This window comes from Mchenga conophoros, linkage group LG16, assembly GCF_057382185.1.
Source record: "Mchenga conophoros isolate Kocher_MC1m ecotype Shallow Benthic linkage group LG16, M_conophoros_male_GT1.1, whole genome shotgun sequence".
Classification (NCBI taxonomy): Eukaryota; Metazoa; Chordata; class Actinopteri; order Cichliformes; family Cichlidae; genus Mchenga; species Mchenga conophoros.
This window is the reverse complement of record NC_140541.1, coordinates 20,514,657-20,535,972: the sequence shown is the minus strand read 5'-3', so window position 1 is coordinate 20,535,972 and position 21,316 is coordinate 20,514,657. Positions and strand designations below refer to the sequence as shown.

General features: G+C 38.6%; 1 protein-coding gene across 10 annotated transcripts; it reads right to left on the bottom strand.

Annotated features, from left to right (window-relative positions):
• Window positions 1-2,003: 2,003 nt before the first annotated feature.
• On the bottom strand, window positions 2,004-20,710 carry LOC146556676 (nectin-3-like). Of its 10 annotated transcripts, none has more exons than XR_014889012.1 (10): window positions 20,423-20,710; window positions 19,782-20,123; window positions 19,364-19,666; window positions 18,120-18,213; window positions 16,933-17,108; window positions 13,881-13,977; window positions 13,198-13,338; window positions 12,809-12,883; window positions 7,783-8,260; window positions 2,008-4,472 (listed from the first exon to the last, which is right to left on the bottom strand). XR_014889012.1 is itself a non-coding variant. In XM_085250025.1 (9 exons), exons 1-9 carry the CDS (start codon window positions 20,538-20,540, stop codon window positions 4,388-4,390), a joined length of 1,431 nt encoding a protein of 476 aa, XP_085106151.1. In that variant the 5' UTR covers window positions 20,541-20,710; the 3' UTR covers window positions 2,009-4,387. The 10 variants fall into 10 exon arrangements, 6 of the variants coding, with proteins under 6 accessions (XP_085106156.1, XP_085106151.1, XP_085106152.1 ...); XR_014889011.1 differs by lacking the exon at window positions 2,008-4,472 and having other exon boundaries at window positions 6,183-7,931; window positions 8,121-8,260; XM_085250025.1 differs by lacking the exon at window positions 7,783-8,260 and having other exon boundaries at window positions 2,009-4,472.
• Between the last annotated feature and the right edge of the window lie 606 nt (window positions 20,711-21,316).

Genomic DNA, 21,316 nt, shown 5'->3' with positions numbered 1-21,316 from the left:
GTGAAGAAACACTCGTGTCTGGACAGCAGTCGTTTCATCCAGATTCCTCCCCTATCAAAAAACCTTATTGACTGCTTTAATTTGCTGCATTTATTGGCAATAGCCAATTAAATAATTAAAATTATTAAATGGACAGCGACACAAAGGAGGATATATAATAAACTCTATTAACCTCAGCAGGAGGCTTCGATCCAGCAGCCGTGCAGGTAGCAAATAAAACCTCTTCTGTGCCCAAAGTGGGAAAGTTGTCCTTGATGTGTGTGAAAGGAGGCACTAGGAGAGTTACAGAAGGCAAGTAAGTTAACTTATAAGGATGACAGTAAAAGTCAGTCTGTCTACAATTCATGAAAAAACACATCTCTTAAATAAATTTTTTGTTTTGTTTTTCCTATACCAATCACTATAAGAGCTCTGTCTTCTGATTTCCACTGGGAAACAAAGTGTAGCTGCTTTCATCCTTCAGTGCAACACCTCTCATCTAGACTATGGACCATTTCATTCTCCATCTTCTTAATAGCTGCCCTCACTTCTTTACTAAACCTCTGAACTTCCTGGTTCATCAACTGTCCACCATGTCCTCCACTCTCTTGTTTTCTACATACATCAGCTGGAAGTATGCTTCCATCTTCTCAATGCACTCGCATCATATGTTTCCATTCTTATCGCTAATCCCCCTAATTTGCTCCATCTCTTTGCCTAGCTATCCAGCATCAAAGTCACTTAAAACTGTTCCCTTTGCCACCCTGCTCATTACCAGACATCTTACACCAGTACAGCCAGTACTCTTTCTAATCTTTCTGAGTGTCCCACTTCTTAATTGATTCACAGGGGAAAATAATCCACCAAAACATATACCATCATGAGACTGAACTCATTTACAAGCAGCTTCACATTTTTTTCACCTTTTCTTTCTTTTATCTTTTCTCTAAAAAGCAATTCAACAAAGAAATCTCTGAAATCTAAAATGTCTAAACACCAAAGAAACTTCAATGCTTCACTGAGCTAACTAGAAACTGTAGCAAATCATGTTTTTCATTTCATTTATTTATATGTTATTTTCTCTTTCAGTTTTTGTCATAACATGGTTCTCTTTTAAATGGCCTGGGTGATACAAAACTGTAAGTAAGATACAGTGGGGCAAAAAAGTATTTAGTCAGCCACCGATTGTGCAAGTTCCCCCACCTAAAATGATGACAGAGGTCAGTAATTTGCACCAGAGGTACACTTCAACTGTGAGAGACAGAATGTGAAAAAAAAATCCATGAATCCACATGGTAGGATTTGTAAAGAATTTATTCGTAAATCAGGGTGGAAAATAAGTATTTGGTCAATAACAAAAATACAACTCAATACTTTGTAACATAACCTTTGTTGGCAATAACAGAGGTCAAACGTTTACTATAGGTCTTTACCAGGTTTGCACACAGTAGCTGGTATTTTGGCCCATTCCTCCATGCAGATCTTCTCGAGAGCAGTGATGTTTTGGGGCTGTCGCCGAGCAACACGGACTTTCAACTCCCGCCACAGATTTTCTATGGGGTTGAGGTCTGGAGACTGGCTAGGCCACTCCAGGACTTTCAAATGCTTCTTACGGAGCCACTCCTTTGTTGCCCGGGCGGTGTGTTTTGGATCATTGTCATGTTGGAAGACCCAGCCTCGTTTCATCTTCAAAGTTCTCACTGATGGAAGGAGGTTTTGGCTCAAAATCTCACGATACATGGCCCCATTCATTCTGTCCTTAACACGGATCAGTCGTCCTGTCCCCTTGGCAGAAAAACAGCCCCATAGCATGATGTTTCCACCCCCATGCTTCACAGTAGGTATGGTGTTCTTGGGATGCAACTCAGTATTCTTCTTCCTCCAAACACGACGAGTTGAGTTTATACCAAAAAGTTCTACTTTGGTTTCATCTGACCACATGACGTTAATTCATGGATTTTTTTTTTCACATTCTGTCTCTCACAGTTGAAGTGTACCTCTGGTGCAAATTACTGACCTCTGTCATCATTTTAAGTGGGGGAACTTGCACAATCGGTGGCTGACTAAATACTTTTTTGCCCCACTGTACACATGTTGTAGTCCATCTTCTGGACAAGGAAAAACTATTAGGAAACGTATGTAGCGGTATGTGTTTTTAATATTCAAACATAGCTGATGATTGACTTTAAAATTCCCAGCTCTGGTAATGGATCACATGAGTAAAAACCTAGAGGAGAAAGACAAAGCACAAAGGAAGGAGGTGCCCTCCTTCCTTTGTGCTTTGTGTCCCACAGGAAAAACTGGAACGAGTGAGTGACTTGGAAATGCAATGGAAAATGAAAGCATAGACAGGATTCCTTTGTTGACCTTCCTGAATTACTGAAAACACTGCAGGTATTATTGGTGCAGAACAATAATACTTGCCTTGTCTTATCACACAAGCCAGTGTATTGTTCTTTCACATGCTTCAGTTTAACTGAGAATTCGGTGAATTGACCATAATGGTTTATACATTTTTAGTCTACATGCTTCCTTCAACAGTTTCTTTATTTTTCACAAGCATTAGCCAAGACATGTAGGTGTTCCAGTAAATATTAGTAAGAATAGAGTAAAAATTATAGTTGTACCAAAACTATCCATAATTTCAGTATGCTCAGTTTAGGATTAGTTTCACTTGCATTTTTACTTATTTATTCACTTTTTAAATTTTGCTTCATGTTTTTCTTCTTTTCTTAACGGATTAATCATTCCCCGTTGTGAAGACTGTAGATGACACTACTGATTTGAGTTCATTTATTTTAATATGTCTGTAACTTGTACACACTTGTACTTGCTTTATGTTTTATATTTAAGAGGAGTAAAGTTATTCATATAGTTTTTATTCTTTATAATATGTTGTGCAGATCACTGCAGTCATACTTATCTTTACAGACAAGGTGAATAGATAGGTAGCTAGACAGAGAAAGAGAGAGAGAAAGAGAGAAGATGCATTATTAATTATTAAATCCAGTCTGATGAGAATTCACTGCTTGAGTTCAGTTTTGGTGTTAAACTCCCAAGAATACCACCTGGATCAATAGTCTTTTTTCTGATTATTGGCAAAAGGTTTACAGCGGTCTTCTTCTTAGAGATGCTGCTAAGGCTGTAATTAAGCCAAGAGATACAATAACTGAAAACATGTGCACATAAAAAAATCTCCTGATGAATGAATCACAGGCAAGGATATGCTGTATAAACACTGTATAAATTAACAGTACTCAGTGCTGGTTCTAACAGCCAGAGCTGCTTCAAGCTTTATCAGAATCACAATCAGAATACTTTATTAATCCCTAGGGAAATTATGCAAGTTACAGTTGCTCCAGTACAGTAACATTAAGAAAAACAGAAAACAAAACCGACTGAGACAGGACTCTTCTAGACACTCTAACACCCACCAGGACAATGTACATTTCAGATTTTTCATTTAAAATTTTCAGATTGTCTATTTTATTTAATTCATGTAATGTACAAAATTCACCCGGGTGGGAGGTATTGGTATTGTCCAACATTGTCCTTATCTTGGACAACATTGTAAATGGTAAATGGCCTCTTCGACACCACCTTAAAAGAGTGCAGCTCCATACACACAACATTACTGGCCTTATGGATCAGTTTATTGACTCTGTCGGCATCAGCAACCCTCAACCTGCCGCCCCAGCATGCAACATCATAGAGGATAGCACTGGCCACACCTGACTTATAGAAAATCCTGAGATTGGTGGTGTGGCTCTGGATTCCAGGCTGACTGCAGGTGAGGTTGTAGGTGAACATCTGGCACAGCTGTCCTGTGCCAGATGTTCTGTTGACCCACTGAGAGAGGCTTCATTTAAGAATCACCAGGAACACTGAAGCTCATTGCACTGATCAAGCAGGACTCATGATCTTCACCAGCAGCTCCCTCACAGGGAAATCTTCAGAGCTCCACCGCAGGCCGATCCCAGGAGATGGATAAACCCAGCATTTCATGAACACTGTGATGGAGACCTTTGGTTTGTGTAATGTTATAAATACTCGTTTTTTTTAATGTGCAAAAAACTGTAAAGGAATTCCAGATCACAAGTTTGTAGTTTGACATACAAGTGATGACCTTTGAGCTTCATCAGGTTTTATTTAATTGTGTCAGAGAAAATCAGCTGTGCTCTTCATGCAGCTGAGTACATCAAGTGTTTAAAACAGAAGCTGTGCAGGTCTGAGATCAGCAGCTCGCTGAAAAACCAAGCTGAGGTCCTGTTAATGCTGATATATAGTGACACAGTTACATGGGTGATTAGTCCTTTTGACTTTTTGTCTTTAACTTTGTCAATAAAACAGCTGCAGCTTTCACTGACAGCACATGTGGTACTTTAACCTTTGTACTGTTTTCATCAGTTCATTTTGCAGCTAACATGTGAACATGATGGATGATCTGTCTGCTCTCACTGGTTGGTGCTGAGGTCCAAATCTGAGGGCAGCTCCTGTAATCACAACGAGAACAGAATCATCACAAACTGAAATATGAAGTTTATCTTTCAAATCCCAAATAAAGCTGATCCTTCTCTGTCCTCACACACCCAGGATCTGAAGCTCTTCTCTTACATTTTTTTTCAGTTCTACGGTTCAATCCATAGTTACTTATTAATGAGGAGTTACTGAAGTACAAGCTTTAAAAAAATAAATTGGTGTTACTGTCTTTAAAGATGTGGCAAGAGACTAGGGTTGCCAACCGTCCCTTAAAAAACGGAATCGTCCCGTATTTCGAAACAAAAGTACACGTCCCGTATTGAGCTAATAAGGGACGCACTTTGTCCCGTAATACAGTGATAATCAAAAGTAGTCTATAACTTTTAATGGAATTAACACTTTGTTTGAAAACATAATTCCCAGCCCCTCTCCTGCTTTGTGACCAATGAGCTGACAGCACACTTATGACAATTCGAGTATGACAATTCAGATTACCGCTCATCTCATTGGTCGAGGAAAGGTCGCTTGCGGAGAAAATACCGGAAGACAACAGATGACCACAACAAGAAGCATGGCCAACAGGGAAACAAACGCCGACACTGCGGTGCAAGTCTCGGATGACAGTACACCTAAAGCTGGGCAAACACTGTGCGATTTTTTTCAGTCACGTTATTCAGCTCCTGCTCAAACTGCACGATTGACTCGCAGGGGTTAGAAGTTGGTAGGTCACGATGCAGGTCTCACACTATACCGCCCGATGCTCTGATGCGACCTGAGTGCTCACACTGTGCGTCCATAAAATTAAGGTTATAACAGAAAATCTGTCGCTCTCTCTCTCTGTCTTTCACTCACACAGACACACCACCACCATCAACTTTGCTAAATTGCTAATGAAAAACATTGATCAGGCAGCTGTGATTGAGCACCAATGTAAATCCAACTATTTTCACGGTTGTTGTGGTCGTGATAATTTTGTGATGCCACATGGAAAAGGCTCGGATGAGCTTTCCAAAGTTCTACAAGTTGTGCCTCCATCGCTTGTGTCCAGATCACACGCGGCACTGCCGTGCTGCTCCGTCTTTTTCACCAACGTTTGCGCGTGAGCAGTGTGAGCGCCTGTGGTGACACTAGGGCTGCCACGATTTGTCAACTAGTCACGATTACGTCGACTATCAAAATCGTCGACGACTGATTTAATAGTCGACGTATCGTTTGAAGCTTTGTAAGATCGCAAAAGACGCAGGAATAATAGCAGGATTTAAGAGTGTAATAACGGACTGAAACAGAAGATGGCAGCACTGCATGTACAAGGATTCCAGCTGCCGTTAAACCCCGAAGAAGAAGAAGTAGCTGTGTCCCAGAATTCATAGCGCGGCCCAGCTTAGTTTCCAACAATGGCGGTAGCTAGTTAGTTTTAATATTACTCTTATTATTCTTTCTGGGTCACAAAATAAACGTTTAACATATTTTCAGGCGAGAATGTAGCTGTGTAAACCTCAAATATCGGCTCAGTTTATCAGGACACCACATATTTTCAAAAGCGCTCCGACGTTTTCGGAGACGTCTGTTACCCACTAGCTCGATAGCTAGCCGGGGGCTAGGTCACTAGCGCCGTGAGAACACCGGACTCCCGGCAAATTGTTTTCAAACCCACCGCCGTCTTTCGCGACTCAGGTTAAATATATATGAGTCACTTAGATAAATTAAAAATGTTTTTGTTTGGCTTTTTTTTTTTTTTTTTTTTTTTAGTATTTTATTTGTTCCTGAGTAAATCGGTTTGGCTGAGATTAAAGTTATAGTTTTTACACAGCTGAATGAACGTCAAGCAGATGCTGGAGAATATACTCCGGTGTCCTGTTATATTTTAGATAGCAAGGAGTTTATTAAACTTTACCGAAACAATCTGCAAATTTCATTAAAATTTAATAAACTATCATCTTGTCTTTATTTTTAGTTAGCACCTTAAAAGCTTAAAGCTGTAAGCTAATGATAGTTATATAAGCTGTAGTTTTACGTCCAGTGGATGATGATCTGATTAGTCAACTAATCGCAAAAATAATCGGTGACTAGTCGACTATCAAAATAATCGTTTGTGGCAGCCCTAGGTGACACCCTCACGAGCGATTGATGATCGGGAGCTGGTCGTGAGGTGTTAATCACTTCTCGTTACCCCACGTATACTACACGACGCACAATGAAGGCCAAAATCGGTCCGATCACTCAAAAATCGGCTCAAAATGGGCCTGAAACCGCACAGTGTGAGCCCAGCATTAGAGCAGCAATGTTTGTTCCCCTCAGAGAAAGGGAAGAATGGGAAAAGCAAAACACCTGGCTGGAAAAAGTTAATATGGGCATGTGCAGTGAATATCAGCGCTATGTGGCCAGAAGTGTGATAATATAACTTATTTTGTGTAATAAACAACTGCAAGGATAGATGATTACAACAAATTGATAACTAATACATAAAAGTAATACATAGATGAATAATGATGATGAGTTAAGATGCGTAATCATGTGAACAAGCGGGTTTACAAACAGGAGCAGCTGATTAGCATTAGAAAAGCTGAAATAATACCTCAACTGAAGCCAATTGTACTAAATGCACTAAATGTGCACTGTTACAAGAATATTTTTCTTTCTATTGTTTTCTATTATTTTAAGTTAAGCAGGACAAAGTTCTTTTAAAGAAAGATTTACTTATATTCTCAAAAGTTAAGCATGACAGGCTTCTGTTTAAGAAAGAGGCCTGTTTTACTGTGTTAATGTTGTCATTTTGAGCTAAAAATAAATGGCTAAATGATCATTTGTTTCACATGTGTTCATATCACAAAGAATAGAATATGCATCTACTTAAATCAACTTAAAGTCAAATGGTTAAAAAAAATAATTTCACACACAAAAAAAGCGCTAGAAAATTCACCACACTGGGAAGGGTGAAGACAACTGGGTCGCCCGGCCCTGGCCACGAGGTGTCCCTTATTTATTTTTCAGGGAGTTGGCAACCCTACAAGAGACTGAAAACATGCTGCTGTTTGAATATATTTAATAATCAGCTCTGCAGCTCTGAGCTGAAGCAGAGTGCAACCTGTTGCTTTTACAGTATAATACTTGTAATAAAAGTACAGTAACGGTAATTAGTGACTGAGCAACTCGGGACGTTTCTCTTGATTTCTTTAGTCAGGGTAAATTCATTCATCTGCACGGATTAGCTAAACGAACTTTAAAAACACGTTTCCCCGACAGCCGCGTGCTCATTTTAGCTAGGTCTCAGGAGCTAGCTAAGGACGGTAGTTACGGATGATCTTACAAACACGTTTAACTTACTGAAAAAGTGCAGCAGGGCCTCGGATCCTTCTGTCGGGTTGTCCAGTTTACTGAAGAACACCTCAGGCTGTCAGGTTAAAACACTCGGTCGTGGTTTTGTAACGTAAACGCTGGCCCTCCTCTCAGAGCCTATGCTCGATCTGCTATTCCTGAACAGAGATACGCAAGTTTCCCCGTGACTGCAGCTGTCAGTCAAAGCTGCTATGATGATGTTACACCCCAATTTAACATCGCCCCGTTAGTAATTAGAATCAGACTTATGGGAAAGGAGACCCCTTAGACATGAATCAACGCGATGAGAACTATTGATAACAAAAGAAAGAATCATATCCACTAACATGGAGGAGGCGAGGTTTATGACCTACACTTCAGCCAGACACCAGGGGGCGACAGAGACGTTTTGGCTTCATTTTTTGGGAGCTATCGCGTCGTCCATGTTTTCTACAGTCATTGATCAAACACTGCAACAGATCTAAAACTACAAAAAGAGCAAAACAACACACAAAAAAAATGAAATAAATGTAAAACTTCTTCAGCCATTTGAGGCACCAGTATAGGCTATTTGGTATTAAAATATAATAATAATTAATGGTGATAAATCGTTTTCTGCTTTAACACATTGGTTCTCAAACTTTCTGACATGCCAAAATTACAAATGCAAAAATAAATAATTAAAAAAAAAAATTTTTTTGCCCACACCAAGGAGTTTGTAATTAGTCAAGTAATTAAACAGTCATTAACAAATCAAAAAGATACAAGATGAATTTTAGTTAAAAGTTGACAATAAGAGCAACAGGCTCTTGTTTTTTAATGACCTTTACAAAAACAACAAAAAACAATCAAAAACTTTTTTTCCCATGATGCTTCAATACCTGGTCCATGTTCCACAGCTTGAGAACCACTGTTATCATGTGCAGTGCATGGATATACATTAAAAATTAAAACAGTTTTACTGATCTTACTTTTTCAAAAGGTTTAGAAAACAGAAAGTGTCATGTCTTCATTGTTAGGTTTAAAGAAAAGAACAAAAACTTGATAAATAATATAAAGTGTAGAGTTAAAATACACACGCAAGTGTTGCTAATGCTAACAAGGATTAAAATTTATGTAACTGAATTTACCATACTCAGCTATGCAAAAGGCAAAAAATATCTTTACATCCATTATTAAATCTAAACGCAAATTCAGCAACAAGATCCAGACAAAATGAGTCAACAGTTTCTATCCTAAAATAAAAATAAAACAACATGCTGCTGTGGCCCCCTTCCGGTACTGAAGGTAGGCAACATGTAATAATACATACAGTATGCCCTCCAACCAGCCACCATCCAATTCAGAGTCATTTACATTAAATGTAAGTAAACCCCTCAAGTTTTCCTGAACTGCAAACAGCAAATCAACAGATCTGCGAAAACATGAAAGTATAATGTGACCTTTGACACTGCACATTTCATAAATTCTGTTTTTGCTGACTTTGCTTTCTGTCTTAAGTTTGTATACTCGTAGTTCACAAATGAATTCAACACAAAACAGAGGGTTTCATTGACATGACTTTAGAAGCTTGTTTATAAACAGCTGTTAAATATGCTAATTAACCTTTTACAAAAGTGAAGCAGCCAAAACAAAAACTTAAGGCAGTACCAGAATACATTTCTAGTATAAAAAGAGGTATTGTTTTAATAGCTATTATTAATAGCTGCAGTGCTGACATGTCTGCTTGACTGGTTTAAAACTGTAAACATTGTAAGTTTTATACTCAAACATTCACATAAGTACCATCATGACCACTGAGACAATGGAAACTGTGACTCAACAAGACTAGAACATTTAAAAAAAAAAAAAAAAAAACCTCAGAATTTAATGATAATAATTTAGAATATGCACTTAACACATGAAAACATGGAAAATCATTAAAAAAAAATGTAAACTTGACATCACACTAACAAAATGCCCACCTTCTAATCTATCACATAATATTTCAGTCAGTGACCAACAGTGTTGGTCAAGTTACTTGAAAAAAGTAATCAGTAACTAATTACCAATTAATTCCCCAAAAAAGTAATCATATTACTTTACTGATTACTTATTTTCAAAAGTAATTAATTACTTAGTTACTTTTTAAAAACACGATTTACAACCTGAGTAGGTGATAAAGTGATAGATCTTTCAGCCTAATTCTACTTTTTCTGCATAATCCATCATACAAAATGTAATCAAATGGAAAAGTCTCTTTTTAAAACGTGTTTTATTAGTTTTAATCTTTTAACTTTATGCATCAAGCAAAAAATTTAACTATATGCAACATTCTCTGACTTGAATAAATTAGTTTAACATTTAAACTTATTTTCTGCACATTCCAGCACATAAAATATATTTTTTTTGTGTTTACACTCACTCTTTCAAATAGATGCAAGTAAAACACAGCAGAAAATAAATAAAGTCAAAGACTCAGCGGTCCTGTTGCTCTATTTTCACCTGTAAAGCAGGAGTGGGGTAGGCGGAGGTTTGCCCTGGTGCAGGTGTACCGCAGAATCCGCGAGTTTCTCTGTGAGTTTCCCATTACGTGGTAGCGCACTCGGTGCTTGCTTGGAGGTTTAGGGGGTTTTTTTCCACTGTAAAAAGAAGTTTTCTTCCCACGCACAACGGACACTAATGTTTTTGTCACTTTTTATGGAATCAAACTCAAAATAAGGTCAGTACTTCCATGCTTTAAACGCTGCATGCTCATACTCTCTCCCGCACTCGATATATGATCCGTTGTTGATCTGCACACAGCTGTTGTCACGAATGTAGCACTCGCTTACGTCACTTTCATGAGACAGTCTCACACAAAAAAAAAAAAAAAAATCACGGTTTTAGTAACGCAGTAACACAGCGTTCCTACAGGAAAGTAACGGTAATCTAATTACCGTTTTTGCAATGGTAATCCCTTACTTTACTCGTTACCTGAAAAAGTAATCAGATTACAGTAAGGCGTTACTTGTAACGCCTTACTGCCCATCTCTGGTGACCAATGTGGTGGGGAAAAAATTTTAATCATAAAACAATGAATGTTTGTTAATTAGCAATAAATTTCATAAATCCATGTATGAAGTGTGACTTTATAGACTGGTCACTGCTCTCCACCTACAGCAGCTGGAGTTATGAATCATTAACAAAGCTTGTTTTGCCTGAGTGGATATTTTAGAAAACCTTTCCATCTCATTATGTATGATACTCAACAAAGTACACTGCTCAAAAAGGAACACTTGATTATCACCATATATCACAAACCAGTTTTAGCACCCGATTCACATAACACTGGACCACTATGGCCCCTCCAGCAGGTGATGGTTCACTGGAGTAACTGGGGTCAGCCAGGACCCATGAATAATAGGTTTTTAATAAAAAGCCCCTTGACTAAGCCTGGCTTTATGAAGGGGCCCTGGTAACCAAGATTCTGTCAAGTAACTTCTCATCATCAAACTCTTTTGAATCACACTTGGTCTGGCCCTTTACCCATGACCAATTTACCTAGGGAGACCCTACCAGGACCAAACTGTCCTCGACAACAAAGCTCCTGGGATCAGAAGGACACGCAAACCCCTTCACCGTGATAAGGTGGTGATTCATGAAGGGAGATCACACCTGGACAAATCTTTGCTTTTACTTCTGTATCAATTACCCTATGCTTACTTTGGATCTGTGCCTGAATTTAACTGTTTACTTTTGCTTATCAGTTCCTTTATTAAATCATTCCTCACACTGCGCATTATGACAGGAAGTGAAGATAAGGAAAACAGAAAGATAACATCAAAGGGCAAACTAATAACAATACGTTGTCAAGGTGTGCTGTGTGCAGCAGGATGTAGGACTCAAATGCTGGACTTGGAGACTGAAACTTGGAAACTTGAATATGAATTCAAGGAAACTAAAACTAGAAACTCAAAGCACGAAGCACTAACTAGAAAAACTGGGGAACTGGGAAACAAAACTGCGAACAGAGAACTAGAATGCTACCAGAAACAGAGAGACGAAAACACAGCACAGTGAGGGTACAACACGACACAGAACAAGGAAAACACAGGGCTTAAATACACAGAGGTGTAATGAGGGAACGAGACAAAGGAGGAGTGCACAGCTGGGAGTAATGAAGCGTTACAAGACGAAGGGGAAGCAAAACTGAAAACATTTACATAGGACAGGGACTGTCAAAGTAAAACAGGAAACATGAGACAGATCACAAAGACTGCAGCATCCAATCTTAGTAAATACACCGATTACGATTAATGACTGATGAGAGAAACCAAATTTTCCAGTTTTCCTGGAAAACGAAAGTGTAGCTTTCGTTTTCCAGGAAAGCTGCACTCTCCTGGAAAATGCTGCAACGTGTTACTTTTTACAGTTAAAGGAAAAGATTTCAGCAGGGTGAAGACCTTTAATTTTATTAAAATTAATTTAAAAAAAATAAACAAAAACCCTATGATTCAACACAGTAAAAAAAAAGTCTCATTCTAACCTTTTTAAAGATTTTTTTTCCTCTTTCAAATTTCCTTGTATGTTGCTTTACGTTAGGTTATCCGAGCAAAACATCTGCTTTCACCCCCATGTACAAACAAGGGTGGGGCTGTATTACTCAAGTATTATATACTATGTGGTAATCTTACTGGTTGGAATTACAAGGTATTCAGACGGTGTGCTTCGCTTGACTGTTTGTACTGTCTGAACCTTAATGGTCTCTGTGGTCTACTGATAACACTGATAACATTGTTTTAAACAGAAGCCCTGTGGGTTGTTATCCTCAGTAGCTTAACGGCTTGTGTTATCAGGAGATGAAGAACAGAAAGAACAGTTATCTTCTGTGAACAGTCACAGAAAAACTGCCATTCATATTAGCCAGAGCTGGTATGTACACCCTAAATGCTGTGGTAGTGACAAGAAAGCTATAACTAAACTTCATTAAAAACTAAGAGATGATAAACAAAAAGGGGGCAGAGAGATAAACGAACACCAAGTATGTCCACCGGTTCTCCATCTGTTCATTTACCAGCTGACTTGAGAACTTGAGAGCTTCAGTACAGATATAGTCCATCCTTTGCTTCCACAGCTGTCAGGGAGATTGCTGTGGTAGACAGTTCAGAACATTTGTTTAAAATGGTTTTAATTTTAGCTGAACATGCAAAGACCGTCAGTGTATCTGCATATTTTAAAAAGACCATTTAAACTTCTATCATATTCAACACACACACTCATTTTTTAAGAAGAGCAGATTTAATAAAATGACTTGTTTAAAACTAAAACTACTAATATATCTACCATAACTGCAAAACAAAGATTTTTACATTAAATAAAGTCATTAGCGTCAAAATATTCAGAGAGAGAAATTAAACTTTGAGTGAAAAAACTGCATATTTCAACAAATTAACAGTTACTGACCTCTGTCTGACGTTGTTCTTGCTGCGCTGCACTGTCACCAGCTGATTCATTTGTTGGGACACGCTGCCAAAAAAGTGCAAACCTATGCCTGGAATTTTGGGGACATTAATTAAAAATCCCTCCAACACCACTGCAATAGCGCTGAAATAAAACAATCAAGTGAATGAGTAACCCAATGTTAAAAGTCAGATATCCAAATACGTGAAACAAAGGCCAATGGCAAACGAGGAGCTATTGTCTATTGTAACACGCTAACTAGTGCACTTTTTCCCCCCACAGAAAGTATCAAAACTGCCAATTAGGCCATTCCTATGATTTGCACTCTCTCTGATAAGATTGCTTTGATTTTGCAGCATAAGTGTGGCCTGATTAACTACCGTCAAGAGCTCATTTGCCCACACTTCCATACTATTTTCCTCTTTAATTTAAGAAAAACTAAAGAAGCATTCCACACAGCTTTTAAATAAACTGTCCATTTAAATTCAAACACCTCAAAATAGAGACTGTGTATATATTAAAAAAAACAAAAAAAACGAAAGTAAAAATAAAAACATTTTTTGGTCAACCCCTTTGAATTAAAGAGTCTATACTTCAGTTTGGACAGTAGGTCCACATGCTTTAAAGTCAGATCTACTAAATATTATTCTACATTTTGGAAACATGCAAGTTAATGTATGAAGTACCTTTGATCTTCATGTTTATAAAAGTACCATACTGCAGCCCCAACGATGCTCAGGAAAATCAAAACACCAAGTAAGGCCCATGCAGCAGAGCACGATCCTGCAGGGACACAAGAATGAAGAATATAATGAGAATTACATTATCTGGCATTTATGTTTCATATATTGAGATGACTCAGACAATACTTAAACATATACCATACACAAATCAAACATGTAGCTCATGTAGGTTGAGGGCAGGTTAACAATGATCACTTCTGGTACTGTTGGTCAAAAATGTTCTGGCGAAAACTTTTCTAGTCTTGGGTGAAGATAAAGGAAGAGAAGATGGGAAAGGTGTGAGAAAGCTGTCTGATACAGTTGGGGAAAAGCAGAAAGAAATGAACTGTCTCTAATTTTTATGGTAGTTTCATTTTAATGAGACAAAATATCAGCCTAAAGTCCAGAACAAATAGCCAGAATTCTGGTTTCAACGGACTGACAGACAGATTAAACCAATCAATTAATCACAGATACTTCTGACCTGAACTGAAGAAACCACAGAATTGGTTCCTTCTTTTCCAACTCTGCACCATGGGAAAGACCAAAGAGTTATCAAAGGACATCATGGACAAGAATGTAGATCTGCTGTAATGGATTACCTTCGGTGAGAAGGTGACAACTGCCGGTGTGAATATTTGGAATAGAAAGAAATATAAAATGACCATCAATTACCCTCAGCCTGGAGCATGACAGTGACCCAAGGCCACATAGTAGGTCACAAAGGACTCTCTAAAGACGGTTTCTCGACCAAGTACTAAGTGATATTTTGCTTGGGGAAAAACATAACATGCAAATGAATTTATAATTTATGTGTTTTTTTTCTGGGGTTATTGATTGATATTCTGACAACACTAAAATGAAGCTAAATGAACCTATTAGAGTCTGTTCATTTGAAGATGCTCAGATTTTCATCAGGAGTGGCTGGGATGGACAGGATTAGAAATGAGTAAATCAGAGGGAAAGCTACGTTTGGAGACAAAATTAGAGAGACTGAGATGGTTTGGACGTGTGCAAAGGAGGGAGAGTGCATATTTTAGATGATGACTATTTAGTTCTCAGGCAGAAGAAAAAGACAAAGTGAAAGAGGAGCACTGATGTTTAATGAATGTAATAAAAGAGGACATGGAGGTTGGCAGGAAAGAGGAGGATGCTAGAGCATGAGGCAAATAGTTTGATCCCTAAACGGTCTGAAAAAAGAAGCAAAAATTTTTGAGCCAACCCTCATTTCTTCATAGTTTAGTCTTAAGGAGCCAGACTATCGTTCTTTAAAGTATTTTTTCATAGCTTCTAAGGAGAAGAGCCGAAAGAAGACTACATGCACCCATGGCACAATCAGAATCTCTCAGACTGGCACAATCTAAGGCATAAGACCATGAACAGAATATATCATATGTTAAGGCAAGTTTTAAATTGTAGAACTGACTTGAGTAATATATACTGCACTGGGTGGGCATTAGTCATCCATTTACTTGTCTGTTTTATGCTGGCTCTAAGGTTAGGCAATCATTTCCTTAAGCTATTTGCTTACAAACAATTCTTAACCTCTTATTTGTATGTGGGTGGAGTGCCTACAGAAGTCCATCATTATCCGTCATAGTAGATGTTCAAGTTTCTATTTATTTCCTTTGAAAGAAGTCCACAGAAAATAAAACAGAACAACATCAGAATTAGGGCAGGGCAATACGGCCAAAAATATTTATCACGATATATATTTGATATAACTGACGATATAACTGACGCGAGACAAAACACTTTACAACTCCAAAACTTTATTAGTGCAAAAAACAAACAAACATCAATGTATTTTCACTTAAACAAGCAACTGTTTTTATGTGCATTAAAGCTATATAAAATTTTAACAGCGCAAATGCAAAAGTTATTTTTGACAGGCATTTCCAGTGGAAATGGGCCGACATATCCTGAGCATAGCGATGTACAATATCGACAAAACTTAAAAAGAGGTTATAGACAGACACAATACGGTAATATTATGCTAAAGCACAGTACGTATCGCTCCGACAATCCATCAAGCTGTGCTGCTTCGTAGCTTACCAAAGTCGTATTGAAACTAGTGCTGTCAGTGTTAATCTTGTTAAAATGACGGCAAATCTCCGTTAGCGAGTTAACGCGGATCGCCGCATGCGAGGGGCTGGACGGCGCTAACGTGTTGACGCCGTGCAGCCCCAGGTTTTTCGGCCCGCTTGAATGTTCTACCAAAAATTGTGCTTTGGTGTCTATCTGATGGATGAATAATAAACCAGTGCCACACTACTGAAGTTGGCACCATTTTTACAAACCAATTCAGGTTCATCTGTTTCATTCAACAATCTGCTTTCGCCCTGCATTCTCCCTTGCCGCCATACTTTTTCCGCCATGTGTGTATGAAAACAAAGGCACTGCCTTTGTTTTAAACATATTCCATTGCGATATTTCATTTTCTTATCGTTGCCTAACATTATGTTATGACCGGCTGTGTGCATGCAGGAATAGGACCCAAGGTGCAGACGCTCGGAGGCAAAACTTGAACTCAAAACAGCTTTAATGCTAAACTCAAATGTAACATAACTGGATATGTCAAAATAAACTTACACCGGAAGACTGACAGAACACACAGCAAGTAGATCGCGACACGGACACAGAGAAACACAGGGCTTAAATACACAGATACACAAATACACTGCAACAGAGGGAACAAAGACATGGGACCAGGGAAGACAGACACTGACTGGACACAGGGATATAGCAACTAAGGATTACACAGAGACATAAACCATAAGACATAACTCTAACGAAGAAACCAAAGAATAGAAATGATAAATAATACATAAACTCAAAACCCTGGGTCAACAACCCAGGCATCCTAACACATTATACCAGCATTACCGTGAACGGTATGATATGGCCCAGCCCTAATCAGAATGATGCAACATCCACAAAAGCTAAAATCAAAAAATCAGAAACCAGTTCAAAAAGATTTGGACAAACTGCACAGCTAAATCCAAGCTGACCTCACCTGATGCCACATGCACGTAGAGCTGACCACGTTTACTTCCATATGTGTTAGATGCTTCACACTGATAAAGGCCATTTAGATCAGAGGTCAGGCTCAGCAGTTGTAGCTTTGCACCATCTGCTTTGACAGCAGACTCCAGCAAAGACTGGCCAGATCTGGAAAAACATGAACGAGACCTGAACGTGAAATGTACAGAGAAGGCAGAAAAATGTGAGTTGTGCTAAAAGCTAAACATCTACGTTAATGGTGGCAGTTTTATAAATTATGGTCGACATTGAGTGGATGGATCTATGCAGGTCAGATTTTTGGAAGCATCCTTCATGTTTCTTTAAAACTAAAATGAGGTCACTTCAGCCTGTGCAGCTAGTTTTAACCCTCTCAGGCTCAAATTAAGTTTTTGTTGCTAATGCACAACCAAGTCCTGCAGTGGTACTTCTGAGTAAAAAAAACTTTATAAAATATGTATGTGGGGTAATCAGGTTGTTAGTTTTTAACTGTTGCAAATCGGCAACGCCTGCCTCAAGAGGGTTAACCACAGGCCTGCTTAAAAACAGCAAAACCAGTGGAACTATGAGGATATTGTGTGCTCACAGTCAACTGTCTTGTTTGGTGAACACATTGATCGACTTGTACATAGAACTTCAGATAATGTCTCTCCTCTTTGTCTCCTGCTTACCTCTGCAATCCAAGACAAACATTTTAATCAGATTGCAGCTTATATGCCTAAAGTGCTCACACTGAACTTTCATCTGATATTATAGTTTGCAGCTTATTGTCCAAAATTCACTCTAAACACTCTAAAACCATCTTTACTGACATGTGCTTGGTGATAACACCCTTTCCTGGGGGGTGGCTGTAGCTCAGGAGGAAGAGATGGTCATCTACTGAATGGAAGGTTGGTGGTTTGATCCTTGGCTCCCCCAGTCTGCGTGCCAAGCATGCTTGGGGAAGATACTGGCCAGATACTAAAAAGTTGCATCCATCGGAGTATGAATATGTGTGAATGTTAGTTAGTGAGTACTTTAAAAGCATAGAAGAAAGTGTTTATGTGAATGGGTGTGTATAAAGCGCTTTGAGTGCTCTAGGAGAGTAGACAAGCACTATAGAAGACTCAGTGCCTTTAATATTACCACTCCCGTGAAATGAAATGAATATTTCAACTGAAACCAATATTCAAACTACTTTACCTGCTCCAGATAAAGTTTGCATTTGGTTTGGCTTCTGTCACACACTCGAACGAGTCCTCTGAAATCACGCTAATGTTCACTTCTGTGGGAGAAACTGCAAAAAAAGAAAGAATGAAAGACCTGTGTTAATATGTAAAAAACAAACAAGCAAAGAAATGCATTTTGGGTACTTTTCATGTAGTTTCAAGGAGAGATCCTGTCATACACATTCAAGCATGTTGGTGCTCTGTTTAAAAGCATGGCCTTTATGGGGATTTCAACCAGAAATAGAACACCACAGATGAACCGTGTCATTTAAAAAAAGAACCCACACAACTGGAAGCACATGCTTTAACTTTGAAAACAGCCTCTAGTATTTTTGCTTCACTGGACAGATCTGAAACAAATGAAGTCATTGTCAAGCTTTACAAACAGGTTTAAGCTAGTCTGTGCACCATGGTGTCGTGTCACTTGCCTTTAGCTGCTGACAGTTAATTTTTAACCTGAACATCTGCACTCTTACCGAGAGCAAATATATAGTGCAAACCTATATTTCACATGACCAATGTAAATAGTGCATTGCACAACTGCTAGTAAGTTAAAAAAAAAAACACAGTTGAACTTTGATTAAACAGACATAGTTTCAATTCTACTTTTCCCCTACCAAAGCCGTGCTGGTACACACACTGATGCACAACTTTACTGAGTTTTCTGCATTTCAACTGAACTGGGTGGTTCTGTCTCAGGACACAGATCAGGTTCCATTACTCGTCTCATCATTTGCAAAATCTTTATCCAGCTATTGTGACAACATGAGTGAATGACAGTAGCATGAGAACAAGGATAAAGCTGGTATCCCATACTGGGAAAAACAAAAATCAACAAATTAACTCATGAACAAAGAAAAAAAAGCAAAACCATGTCAACTCTTAACACTTAAGGTTACCTGAAAGTATGAAGTTTTGAGGGTTTATGTCTGCTTTTGTTCAAAACAAAGATGCAGGGTATAGTTTTAAAAAAGTGCAGCTATTACTTTTATTTTATCCATAATTGATGAAGCTATTTCTGTTGCATGAGTAGATAACACAGATCAACTGGTAGCAAGTAATTAAGTTATATAGTATTGCTTTGCAGTTGCAGTTTAATCAGTTAATCCTGGGTGTGCATGTGTACTTTTAATATTTGATTTAATAATCAAAATTGTTAAGTCAACAGTATAAAAAAAAGAAGACAAATATTAAACTACATCATCAGCTGATACTCACAGTAGATCTGTATAGTGAAGGAGAGACTTCTGTCTGTAGACAGTGAGCCACCACTGATGACACACTGGACCTGGTGACCGTTAATCTCTCTCGTAGGAACACCAAACAACGAGCTGACAGTGGTAGTTGTATCGTTGTCATACTGGGTGGAGTTTGTCGTCGTCCTCACTTTGTCTCCCAAAGCACCAGTGAGCCACCTCACCTCTGCAGGAGGCTTCGATCCAGCAGCCGTGCAGGTAGCAAATAAAACCTCTTCAGTGCCCAAAGTGGGAAGATTGTCCTTGATGTTTGTGAAAGGAGGCACTAGGAGAGTTACAGCACACAATCAGTCAACATGCGAGCAAAATGGTAAAATGTCTGTCTCACACACAAACACCCACAATATTTGAAATAAAGTTTTGTTTTATGTTTTTTATACCAAGCAAGTTTAGAGTTATCTCAGTCTTCTGATTTCCACTGGGAAACAAGGTGAAGATGCATGTGTAGCTGCCTTCATCCTTCAGGGCAGCATTGGATAACTGGAGTGTTCCATTATTGTTGTTAAAATTCCCAATATATTTAAATCGATCATCACCTCCATTGACAAACTGCACTCCCTCTCTGGGTAGGATAGTGAGGAAATTGTCATTGTGAGGTTTTTCTCTCGTCTTCCTCTGCCAGGTAATCTGTGTCAGGTCATCATTGGTACCAGTGACATAACATGATAAGATAGCAGTACCTCCTTGTTCCACTGTCACACTTTCACCAATCACTTGGAGAGCTGTAAAAAGCATTCAGATAAAAATTTAATGAATTCTTTTGTGTGTGTATGTGTGTGAGAGAGAGAGGTTGGGGGCGTAGATAATAAATGATGATACACAACCATTCAGTTTGATGAACCACAAAGTTTGATTTAAAAAAAAAAAAAACAACAACAACATAATAAGACCCTGCAGCGCACATTGACGCCATATGTCTTGTAAGCCAAATCTCTGAAGCGTCAATATTAAAATAAGGTGCTGCAGTGGACAAATATAACATTCAAATTCAGTTCACTGTAGCCTAGTCACTACAAAATACCTTCTATATCAGCACATAGAAGAGACACGATCACGAGAAGGACACGTAGTAGCGCAGAGTCACATATGGCCGGTATGTTGTGGCAGAAGCTGCCAAAAAAGGAAGCAGCTCCATCCATCCGCTAATCATTGCTGTCCACTAATCATAATATTTACACATTCCAACTTCCGGGAGAAAAAAGTCCACAGCCCAAAAATGTTAGAGGACCGATGATTCTCTTGGGAGTCTTGCAGACAGAAAGAAGGACGCGGGCTGAAAATGGCTGGATACGGACTAGTGATGCGCGAATCATGAACGAATCGTTCAATACTCGAGAATCACTTTACTGACTCATGAATCATGATTCACAAGCTCAACTGACTCACTGACTCATCCCTGTTGCTGTTAGCAGCAATGTATCTAGCTTATAATTAAAATTGTGGTGAAAAACACAACATCCAGTATCTTAACAAAATAATTTCTGCTCTGAACTGGCAGAAAAAACCCTGAATAGAAGCTCACATCAAGACAATAGCTCCTCGGTTCACAGTAGCATCGCTCTGCTAACATGCTAACAGCACATTTGAGCTACTCACCCCCTCCCTTACTGTGCTGAATCGTAAGCGTAAGCGAATCACTCAGGACTCACTCACCCCCTCCCTCCTAGCTCACAGCTTCTTCTTCTTCTTGGTTGGCAACCAATGTTAAGGCGCATTACCGTCCCCTGGCTCACAGCTCAGTAGACATTTAGATGAGAAAATATATACTTAACACATTTAAGGAAAATACTAATAAAATAAAAATAAACAAAATAAATGTTTATTAAGCAATTTTGATAGGAAATTGCTTAATTTTAGAAATGTTTTTGCTATTTTTTGCTCTATAAAATAGTTGTTTTCTTTTAGAATCATTCAT

Excerpts from the sequence above, each read along its gene's own strand:
- LOC146556676 (XM_085250025.1), bottom strand. The coding sequence starts at position 20,540 with ATGGATGGAGCTGCTTCCTTTTTTGGCAGCTTCTGCCACAACATACCG. Across the intron at positions 20,124-20,422 it reads TCTATGTGCTGATATAGAAG|CTCTCCAAGTGATTGGTGAA; the intron begins GTATTTTGTAGT and ends TGCTTTTTACAG. Across the intron at positions 13,978-16,932 it reads CTACGTGCATGTGGCATCAG|GATCGTGCTCTGCTGCATGG; the intron begins GTGAGGTCAGCT and ends GTGTCCCTGCAG.